At 47.1% G+C, this 11,435-nt stretch overlaps 1 protein-coding gene across 1 annotated transcript; it reads right to left on the reverse strand.

The window, feature by feature from the left end:
* Nucleotides 1-3,286: 3,286 nt before the first annotated feature.
* LOC130862018 (trem-like transcript 4 protein) lies at nucleotides 3,287-11,190 on the reverse strand. Its single transcript, XM_057751386.1, has 5 exons — nucleotides 11,132-11,190; nucleotides 9,888-9,938; nucleotides 8,765-8,822; nucleotides 4,515-4,647; nucleotides 3,287-3,466 (listed from the first exon to the last, which is right to left on the reverse strand). The coding sequence occupies exons 2-5, from the start codon at nucleotides 9,934-9,936 to the stop codon at nucleotides 3,287-3,289; spliced, it is 420 nt and encodes a 139-aa protein (XP_057607369.1). The 5' UTR covers nucleotides 9,937-9,938; nucleotides 11,132-11,190.
* Between the last annotated feature and the right edge of the window lie 245 nt (nucleotides 11,191-11,435).

Genomic DNA, 11,435 nt, shown 5'->3' on the forward strand with positions numbered 1-11,435 from the left:
GAGAGGTATGTCAGTCTGTACTAGCCAGGCAGCCATTGTTACTGTCCCCTAACCCCAAAGAGTCCCTCGCTCAGCTATTAAAAAGTATGCCTTTATAAACGTGATATTGTTCCCGAAGACTTTCTACCTCAAAGCCATTAACAAAAACTCCTTAATAACCTTACTAACAATTCTACGTGTCTAAATTCTTTGTAAGGGACCTGGTGGTTGAATCATTAATCTGCCCCAGCAGCAATGCTTAGAAAACATCAATCACTATTATTATAAGTACTAGTAACAGTGGCCACTGAGGAGCTAGAAACCCTGGGAGTTTCGTACAGCCCATAGAATGCGAGGGATGCAATGACCATGAAGGCAGCAGAGCTACAATAAGAGGTCCTCAGGGCATGTAGTCTTCAGGGCTTTGCCCCTCCAATACTCACTCAGGTTGGCTTTGCCAACCGCCCAGCCATTTTCCATGAGATCCAATGCTCCCTGTGGGTCTCCTCGCATGGCCACCCTGACAAGTGTCCACTTTTATTTTTTATTGTGAACCACTGAGTCCAATTAGTATGGCCCCTGTGTGCATAGCTGATTCTCTCTCCCCAAGCAGCCAGCAATGGCTTCTCAGTAAGGGGCGGAGCCTTGTGAGTCCCCTCCCTTCCCCATGCCAGAACGTTGACAAGTTGGATATTGTGAAGGTAAGCATTGCTGCCATGAGCTCTGTGCAACTGCCTTGTCCTGTCCTGATGGCAGCATCCACAGCACTCGTGGCCAGCCCCAAGCTCTTACTTTTTTTCTGTTCCCTCTCCCATGATGTTTTTTGAGGCTTAGGGTAAAGATTAATAGAGATCTTCCATTAGGGCTCAGCAGTCACTTCCTCTCTTGTTCTCAGCCCTTTGACCGGTTATGAATCTCAGCATTAACTACTGTCCACAGCAAAAAGTTGACCCTGACCATGGTTAAGAGCAGCACAAATCTATACACATAAACATGAAGGCAGTTTGACAACACAACCATTTAGCAGAAACCCTCTGAGGTCCCTCCTACTGTTGGGGCCCCTGCACATGTCTCAGTTGGCAGTAAAGTGGCCCGGTGAACAAGAAAGAAAGAAAACTTGGTTCAACCTGATTTAGCTGGGCATGATCAAACTTCGGGGGTTTGATACCACCATCAGCATACTTAAACACAGTACAACCTGGAAAAAAGTTTTCTGGTATTATACAATCCCCTGTGCAGAAGGAGGCATAATTACGAGAGCCGATTCAGGGTACATGTCGTTTCTTTCAAGAACATGGGTTCTAGGATCGGCTACTGTGCTAGTTTAAGCACCCAGGGGAGGATCTGGAGAGGCCTCAGACGTACTGATAACATAGAGGGCATTTGGGCCATTAGCCACCTGTGGTCCTAGCTGTGGGAATTTGAAACAGCCTGGCCCTACAGATAACGTAGATCACCAGGCTGTCAATCACCTTCAATTCCCGGCCTTCTGGATGGAAAAGCAGGTTATACACCCTTCTTTGGAAAAACGATCCTGCATGCTTACCATTCCTGTTTTCCCTGGTGACCTGTGGGCACGAGGACCTTCGTGCTCCCAAAATCCCTTCCTTTTCTTCCTGAAGACCAATCCACAAATGGTGCTGCCTGCTTCCTGTAGATGAACAGGAAGTGTAATCTCTAGTTGTCCAGTAGTGGTTCAGGAAACAAAGATGGGGCATCAGCGCTTAGATTCTGAAATCCTACGAGCTCCTCTGGGTATAAATCCTGAAGGAGAGTTTACTGGGGTGGTCACCACAGAACTGACTGACATGTAAAGATGAGCGAGCAAAGCAGCAATGCATCCTGGGCTCCAGGGCTCTCCCCTGGTGGGGAGCATGCTCACAATGGAGTATGTGTCAACCCTGGGAAGCGGTGACCGGGTATCTGGGCAGGAGAACCATGTGCGGGAAAGTGCATCATGCTATTTTATAGAAGTTAAAAATGGAGACACAGGGCCTGGAGAGACGGCTCAGTGGTCAAGAGAACACACTGTTCTTACAGAGGGCTGTAGTCCAGTTCCCAGTACCCACTCTCAGCATCTCACAACTGCCTGTGACTCCACCTCCCAGGGTTCTGATGCCCTTTTCTGATCTCTATAAACAAAGTACTCATGTGTGCACATGTACACACGCATGTACCTACACACACACACACACACACACACACTCAAAAAGAAATACAGTCACACAAAAATGCCTCTTTTTGTAAGATTTCAGACAAGTTCAGGATTACATATCAAACACATGAGAGTAATGGCCTCAGTCTGAAGACATGGAGTGGAAGCAAAGAACGAGGCTAAGAAGGGTAAACACAGTGAAAGTGTGTGCCCAGATAGATGGCAGCCGTGTGGTATCAGCTGAAATATCTGTGAAGGAATTTCTTTTCCCACACATCAGAGAGAGAGAGAGAGAGAGAGAGAGAGAGAGAATAAATTGTGTAGTCTTCGTGGTGGCCCTGTCGTGGTTGCTGCCAGCAGTGGATGTCCGTGCTGAATGTCCGATGTCCAGGCTGTACTGGGCGTCACCTGTGCCAGACATCACTCTGGCTTCTTCTTGGTTAATGGATGTAACATTGTTTTTGTTCCCTAAAGGGTTCCCCTATCTACCCACACCTCCCACGAGTTTGTACAACCAGACTTTCTATGTGAAGATGAAATTGCCTCACTCGAGAAACCAACACACACTGCCCCCTGGTGGTGAGCGCCTATGTGCGCTGGATGAGCCGTCTGGGGAGTTTTTTGTCCTGTTAAAAACCACTTTTTTCCTTTAACTTCTTGGCTTCTTCTGTTTGTAGTCTGCAGTTCACAGCCTTTCTTGATTCCCCCATTGTATCATTTAAGTAAGTCATTTTTCTCTAATTTTAAAGGAATCTAGAGCAAGAGGAGAGGAAGTCCAGGGGAAATGGCATTACTGTGTTCTGCTCGGATGCAATCTAAGAGTCCGAACTTAAGCACAAGTGGACACACACAGGACTGGTGAGCAACTCACTCTGGAAACAGAGCCCATGGGACATGTGATGCCAAGGAGAGAGACCGAGAGAGTTCTGGGAGAGAAAGCACCATTGTAGGATACTGGGGAGACACTGGGGAGCAGGGTGTTGGGATACTGAGGGTCTGACACTCAGTGCAGATTAACATGGGTCATCTTGGGGGAGATGCGTGCTGGGGGTGTGTGTGTGAATCTTCAGGTGCTGGATACCAAAGTGACAGTCTTGGCTGGTGATTTTAGGTGGGGACCTGCGGTTGTCTCCCTGTGCTTGCCTGATGGCTTCAGTAGGGTTGTAGTACGCAGTGGTTGGGCAGCTCTGGTCCCCGGGCAGGGTTAGGAGAATAAGCACTCTTCTCATACCCTGAGACATGGCTGTGTGTACCCAAGGACTCTGAGACGCCAGGAAGGCTGGCATGGTCTGTAACCTCCATGGTCACTGTCTCTACCGCATACTCAGGCCCCTGAGGAAGAAAGGAGGGGAAATTTACAAAGCAAAGCCCTTCTATTCTGCTTTCTGGCCCAGGACTCCTATCTGGCTGCTTCTCCCTTCCTCTTCCCTCCCTAGCCTTCCCACCAGGGCCCCGGGCCTCTCTCTTCCTGGGAGGATATTGTCTGAGGGATAGGCAGAGAATGCAAGAACTAACACTTCCATCCATCTGCCCAGGTATACACCCTGGGACATTCGTGGCCCCAGCTCTACGGCCCATGACATACACTACACTGGTTATGTATGTATGTATGTATGTATGTATGTATGTATGTATGTGTGTGCATGTGTACATGTGTACATGTGTGTGCATGTATATATGTGTGTACGTGTGTGGTACATGTGTGCATGTGTGTGGTGCGTGTGGGGGGGTACATTTGCATTTATATGTGTGGTGTTTGAGCTCACCGAGGAGCTGCCTATGGACATGAGACTCTATCCTGCCTGATTCAGAATGAAGCAAGTTTGTTTCAAAGTGTCCTCCAAGGCTTGTTGTTTGGATACCAGTGGCCTGGCCCTCTTAACCTTGTAGCAGGGAGGGAAGGGAATAGCAAAAGCAAGCCAGGAGTGAAAACGTCCTGCTCCCTGGGACAGACAAAGGTAACATCTGCAGGAGTTACCATTGTTAGATGGAAGTGCAGGGGCAGAGAAGCCATGGGAAGGTGATCAGGGGAGAGAAAGCTGGCTGCCTCAACTTCCCCAGCTGGATTTTGTGGGGTGTTGATGGTATCTGTTTCCTATTTGTTTGTTTTTGGAAGCCTCACCTGAGTGTTCGTTCAGACACTGTTCTGCTGGGGACTCTTGGAAATTCCAGCTGCTGCCTCCATGGGCTCCTTCAGTTTGGGGGATGTTCTAAGTGCCTGCATTCGCGATGGTTTGCTCTCCCTACTACTAACTAGTATTTCACCTTTTACTTTGGCTTGCTGTGTACTTAATACACACTCACTCGAAATGAACCTACAGTTATCCTCGATCACTCACTGGATCCTACAGAGCACCCTCACCCCAGGTCAGCCACTCACCTGGCAGCCCCTCCAGTAAAGGACCAGGCAGAGGACTGACAGCATCAGGCCCTTGAGCAGGAGGAGTCCACACCGCACGAAGACCAGATGCCTTGAGGATACCCCGGCAGCAGAGGAAGGAGAACTCTGGTTTCTGGAGGCAGGGAGCAGAAAGAGGAGCCTGTGTTGAGACACCATCTGCTTCTGAGTGCCCCCAGCTGGAGTTTATGTGCATAAGGACCCAGACTGAGCTCTGGAGGGACAGTGGACTTGGGTGGGAATGAGAGCCATGGGGTCTCTGAGCCTGAGAAGAAACCCACTTATAAGAAACCTAGTTGGGGGGCTGGAGAGATGGTTCAGAGGTTAAGAGTACTGGCTGCTCTTCCAGAGGGCCAGAGTTCAATTCCCAGCAACCACATGGTGGCCTACAACCATCTAAAAATGAGATCTGGTGTCCTCTTCTGGCCTGAAAGCATACATGCATGCAGAATATGTATACATAATAAATTTTTTTTTTTTAAAGAAACCCAATTGGAAGGGTAAAAAACAGGCTGGGGATCTGAACAGCTGGGCGAAGGAACCTCCTCACTGGCTCAACTGGAAAACCATCAAGCTGACCCAGAAGCAGGGGCGGCAGCAGTCACAGAGACAGACAGGTCTGCTGAGAGGAGGTGACCAGCACTCAGCAGGCTGGAGAGGAGGGCACAGAGAGCCACTTATGAAGGGGACCTGGATTGTCACCTGTCTACTCCTTAGTGACTCTGGTCCAGAGCTGGGCAGTCTCTGGAGCTCATCTTTGGAGTTGTGAAACTTTGGCTGATATTTTTATTAAAAGGTTCTGAAACCCAGGAGGCTCCGACTTCTCACAGGTGGGAGGGGTCTGTGCCACCACCAACTGTGCTCAGGGTTCAGGATCCTGTCCTAGTACCGGCTGGAAGTACCTCTGGGTGCCCCGCTGCTTTGGTCATTGTCGAGGTGTGATGTGACCCTCGGTAATTTTAACTCATTGGCGGGTGTGAACATGTATGTATGTATGTATGTATGTATGTATGTATGTATGTATGCCTTTCAGATTTTCTCTCCCACTAATTATCTTTCTTGCCTGCCATTTCCCACTGGGGTTGCCATCTTTTCTTTGCGAACCATAAATTGCACAGCCGTGTTTGTCTTCAGCTTCTGAAAATTAATTTTTCTCAGTCTGCTGTCTGCTTGCGAATGATTCCCATAGTGTTGTTTGTTGAGCAGATCCTCTCCGAGCAGCTGGAGAGATGGCTCACAGGTTAAGAGCACTGGTTACCCTTCCATAGGCCCTGAATTAAATGAAACCCCATGGTGGCTCACAATCATCTATAACAAGATCTGGTGCCCTCTTCCGATGCGTAGGCAGAGCACTGTATACATAATAAATAAATAAAATCTTTTTTTTTTTAAAAAAGAATTTGCCCTCCTTAATGCACTTTATTTAATTCCCCCATGATGTGTGAATTAAAGTTTTCTGGAAAAAATAAAAAACAAGCAAAAAATCTCCTTGCCCAGATATGTATCTGCCTTTCATTTATTTATTTATTTTGGTTTTTTGAGATGGGGTTTCTCTATTAAGTAGCCCTAGCTGTCCTGGAACTCTCTATGTAGACCGCTGGCTTCAAACTCATAGAGATCCACCTGCCTTTGGGTCCTAAGTGTTGTGATTAAAGAAGTGTGCCACCATGCCTGGTCTCATCTGCCTTTTAAAAAATTAAATTAATTTTTCCTAGGTATACAATTTGAATCAATCTGGGATTCAGGCTGTGTATAGCAATGGAAGATCCAGTTGGGGTTCATTCTTCAGTTCTGTAGCTAGTCTTCCAAACAGCAGGACCTTGCCCCAACTGTTTGAGGGCGTCACTTTATATTATAGCCTGTCCCTGCACTTACACAGATCTGCTTGCACGCCCTAGTCTTGCACGCCCTAGTCTTGTCCCCGGTTCCCTCCTTTTGTATTTAATAATAGGATTTTATGCAGCTCAGGCTGGCCTCAAACTCTCCACGTAGATCAGGATGACCCTTAACTCCTGATCCCCTGCCTCCACCTCCCAATATGGGGATTACAGGCATGTGTGGCCATGACAGGCTCGCTTCACACTCCCTGTGCCTGTACCGCACTATTCTTAGGGGTAACACTTTTTAATTTATTTTTACCTTACGTTTGGTATGAGCATTTTGCCTGCACATATGTATGTACCAGGTGCCTGTCCATGGAGGCCAGAAGAAGGTGTCAGGAACTGGAGTTACAGGCAGTTGTAAGACTGCTGTGGGTGCTGGGAATTGAACCCAGGCATTATCTTTATTGATCTTGTATCTGACAACTTTGCCTATGTCTTTGAAAGACTCAACAATTACTTGATTCTTTTTCTTTTTAGTTCTATTGTTCTTTTCTTTTCTTTCCTTCTTCTTCTTCTTCTTCTTCTTCTTCTTCTTCTTCTTCTTCTTCTTCTTCTTCTTCTTCTTCTTCTTCTTCTTCTTCTTCTTCTTCTTCTTTTTTATTTTCGAGACAAGGTTTTTCTGTAGCTTTTTGGTTCCTGTCCTGGAACTAGCTCTTGTAGACCAGGCTGGCCTCGAACTCACAGAGATCTGCCTGCCTCTGCCTCCTGAGTGCTGGGATTAAAGGCGTGCGCCACCACCGCCTAGCAGTTCTATTGTTCTTTGTTTGTTTGTTGGATTTGGAGAAGTAGGTTGGGTTTTTTCTGTTTCAGTTTGTTGCTTTTCTTTTGAGCTTGCTGTTTGTGTAGCTCTAGCTTTAGAAGTTGCTCTCTAGACCAGCCTGGTTTTGAACTCACAGAGATCCATGTGCCTCTACCTCCCTGATGCTAACTATGTGTTCATGTATTTTATCTTGGCAATGATAGCAATACTCTACACTTTTCTTTTTTTTTTTTTTTTTTGGTTTTTCGAGACAGGGTTTCTCTGTGGCTTTGGAGCCTGTCCTGGAACTAGCTCTTGTAGACCAGGCTGGTCTCGAACTCACAGAGATCCGCCTGCCTCTGCCTCCCAAGTGCTGGGATTAAAGGCGTGCACCACCACCGCCCGGCTACTCTACACTTTTCAAAGGAACATTAATAGATTTTCCTGGTCTTCACTTTTAAAAATCCATTTAAGCCCAGTGGTGGAGGTGCACACCTTTAATCCCAGCACTTGGGGTGGAGGTGGGGGCAGAGGCAGGTAGATTTTTTTTTAGTTCAAGGCCAGACTGATCTAAAGAATAAATGCCAGGACAGCCAGGACTATACAGAAAAACCTTGTCTCAAAAAACAAAAAACTTCATTTAATCTATAGCAGTCTCACCATCTTTCCTTACTCACCGGGGTCTGATAGCTTCAACCATCTTGTTACATTCTATATGGAATCTCATTCTTGTTCTTTTGTAGATAACCTGTAAGTTTCCAGAATGTTCTGTCTTGACACTCTCAGGTGATGAATGAAGCCTACGAGGGCCGGTCTGCTTGTCTGTGGCCTTACATGTTGTGGGCATGGTTCCTAGTTCCCTTTAGACAGGTGTGTGGTGTGATGTGGTGAGGGTGCGTGCATGAGAGAGAGAGAGAGAGAGAGAGAGAGAGAGAGAGAGAGAGAGAGTCGGCCAGGGTTCAAAGTCCAGCATCTTTATCTACTTTTTGAGACATGCTCTCTTGCTTAGCCCAGAGCTCACTGGTTGGTGAGACCAGCTGGCCATCGAGCCCTGAGGGCTGCCTGTCTCTGCCCTCCAGCACTGTGATTACAGGCACATGCTGCCATCCCCAGCTTTTATGTGGATGCCCGGGACCCAAACCCGGATACTTATGCTCACAAAGCAGATACTTTTTTAATTCATGGAGCCATTTCCCTAGCCCTATATGAGTCTGTAACCCGAGACCCTCCCTTTTCCTACAATTCTGCAAAATGTATATATCTATTCTTTCTTCAAATGTATATATCTATTCTTTCTTCAAATGTATATATCTATTCTTTCTTCAAATGTATATATCTATTCTTTCTTCAACTATGTCTGCCTTTCCATCCTTTCTTACGGGAATTCCAATTCATTTGGATCTCTGTGTTTTCTATGGCTCCTCCAATGTGCCGGATCTGCAGCCCAACCCCTGTCTTTCTTTCTCCACCTCCGTGTCTGGACCAGGGGGTCCTCTGCAGATCTTGATGTCCAGCCATCCTTAGAATGATCCTGCGGTCCCTGGTTCCTGGACAGCGTGAGCTCCCTAGGCATCCTTCCAGGACCCTCCCTGTGAAGACACCTGACTCACCTGTGCTGAGAGCCATTGGTGAAAGAGCCAGTGGTTTCCTCCGGAGAAGTCATCAGAACTAAGAAGGACACAAAGATGGTGGTTGCTCAGATGACCAGGACCGAGATTAAGACTGGGTCCCAAGAACCACAAGAGGAAGTAGAGAAGGGTTTTAGATGGAACCCCATCTCAAAGCCTCTCAGGCCAGGGATACCTGCACCTAAAATCTTCAGCTTAAACTTAAATTTTTTACGTATATAAGGGCTCAATGCTAAATGTCGGCCTCCCCTAACCTCAACCCCCCCACTCCAAATCAATACTCTTTAGCCCAGCCCCCTATCACTCATTCATGGCTCTTCTTTCAGCCTCTGGTGTCCACCCATCAATTTCCAATATCTATTGAAATCAGCATTTTGTTGATGTTGTTTGATAGTTTTTTGAGACAAGGTCTCTCTCACTATGTAGCTCTGACTTGTCTGGAATTCTGTATAAAACAGGCTGGCCTCAAACTCACTGAGATCCACCTGCCTCTGCCTCTTGAGTGCTTGGGATTAAAGGGCATGCCACCACGCACAGGTAGAATTTTTTTAATGTCAAATTTCCATGTAGCCCAGGCTGACCTCGAACTTATTTGCATAGCTCAAAATAGTGAATTTGAGATCCACCCACCTCTACCACCCAAGATCTGGGACCAGATACTGGTAGGACACAATACTTCCAGGCTGTCTTCATGATTGTACTAATTTACATTCCCACTAACTACAGGGTTCCCTTTCTCCACGCCTTCCCTGTGCCTGTAACCTCTTGTCTTTTGGGGAAGAGTAATTCTTACGAGAGGGAGATGATCTCACTGTGGTTTTCATTCATATGCCCCTAGTAGTTTAGTGATGTTGTATGTTGTGGCTTGGTTTGGTTTTTAAACCCGCTCAGATTGGACCTAGGATCTTGATGAATACATCAAATCTGGCCTCCCAGTGGGAAGTGGGCGGCGCTGGACCAGGCAGCACACTTCATCTCTCTGTATCTGAAGCCCTGAATGGAGCTTCCTCATTGCCAGTCCCTAGGGGATCCACCCAAGGGGAAGGCCCCACTGAGTCTCAGGCTCCCCGTGTTCCTGGCCATCTATCTTTTCTCATAAACCTACCTATCCTTCTTTGGAGCCCGATGCTGGTCCGTGGAGGAAGAGTGGGCATGGCTGTAAAAGAAAAAAGAGATTACTGTGTGGGGTCCTGAAGGGTGAATCCAGTCCGACCCCAAAGGGTGACAGGATATAGAGGAGCTCAGAGCAGGTCCTTGGGGGGTCCCTTGGGCCAGCAGTGATCTGCACCTTAGGGTCTGCACGGGTTGCCTGTGTAAGAAAGAGAATCAAGGGCTGGAGAGATGGCGTAGCCATTGACAACACAGATTGTTCCTGCAGAGACATGAGTTTGGTTCCCAGTGCCCACTTTAGGTGTCCACAGTCACTCGTGAGTCTAGCCTCAGGGGATCCTACACTTTGGCCTCATGGGCACTGGCACACATGTGGCTTGTGCCCGTGGGTGCATATAATTTAAAATAAAAACATTCCAACTTTTTTTTTTTGAGACAGGGTCTCTGGTTGGCCGGGAACTCACTCTGTAGACCAGGCTGGCCTTTAACTCACAGAGACTCACCTGCCTCTGCCTCTCAAAGGTTGAGATGTGTTTCTTGTAAACAGCAGAAGGCTGGATCCTATTTTTGTATCCATTCTCTTAGCCTGTGTCCTTTTATAGGTGAATTGAGATCTTTGATATTAAGCGATATTATAAGCAATCCATGAAGAGCCAGCCAGTAAGCAGCCCTAAAAGAACCTTCTTATCTGATCTGTCTGGTGGCTGTAGTACCGCTGTTCAGGAGGCTGAGCAGGAGATGAAGAGTTAAAAGTCTAACCTGGACTACAAGGTGACTTCATGTTGTGGGACAAACTTTTTGTACACTGTAAAGATGCGTCTCTGCCAAGGCACCTTCTGATTGGTTTACTGAAGAGCTGAATGGCCATTAGCTAGACAGAAGAGGATAGGCGGGACTTCCAGGGAAAGAGAGGAACTTGGGGGAAGAATCAGAGAGGCGTGATTGGCCAGCCAGACGCAGAGGAAGTGGGGTGTACTGTACTGAGGAGAGGTAATGAGTCACGTGGCAGAATGTGGATTAATATAAATGGGTTAATTTAAGTTGTAATAGCTATCTGGGAACAAGCTAAGAGCAAGCTTTTATACTTAATAAGAACTCTCTGTATCATTATTTGGGAGCTGGAGGTCAAAGAAAGTCTAAGTACAACTGCAAGTCAGCTGGGCAACTGAGCAGCACCCTGCTCTAAATTAAAGGTTTAAAAAAATGGATGTGGACCAAACTCAGTGAGAGGATACTTACCTCCTTGACCTTTGTTTGCTTTCTGTTGCTGTGATAGAACACAGTGACCAATAGGAGAGGAAAACATTTATTTAGCTGACACTTCCAGGCCACAATGTGTCACTGAAGAAAGTCAGAGCAGGAACTGAATCAGAGGCCTATGTGATGGAGAAGCCTTGTTAGCCAATTATCTTCCCGCCCCACTTTCCAAAAGCCACCTCCCCTGTGGGTATCCAGGCTTAAACAGAGGAGGAGGGGACAGCAGTGACCTTGCCAGTGAGGAACAGCTGAAGGGACTGAACAGTTGCTCTGCTCTTCGGTATCT

The sequence above is a fragment of the Chionomys nivalis genome, chromosome 19, assembly GCF_950005125.1.
Source record: "Chionomys nivalis chromosome 19, mChiNiv1.1, whole genome shotgun sequence".
Classification (NCBI taxonomy): domain Eukaryota; kingdom Metazoa; phylum Chordata; class Mammalia; order Rodentia; family Cricetidae; genus Chionomys; species Chionomys nivalis.

Coding starts and splice junctions, on each gene's coding strand:
- LOC130862018 (XM_057751386.1), bottom strand. CDS start 9,936: ATGCCCACTCTTCCTCCACGGACCAGCATCGGGCTCCAAAGAAGGATA. Junction 4,648..8,764: donor ACCAATGGCTCTCAGCACAG/GTGAGTCAGGTG, acceptor CCCTGCCTCCAG/AAACCAGAGTTCTCCTTCCT. Junction 3,467..4,514: donor TTTACTGGAGGGGCTGCCAG/GTGAGTGGCTGA, acceptor TTTCTTCCTCAG/GGGCCTGAGTATGCGGTAGA.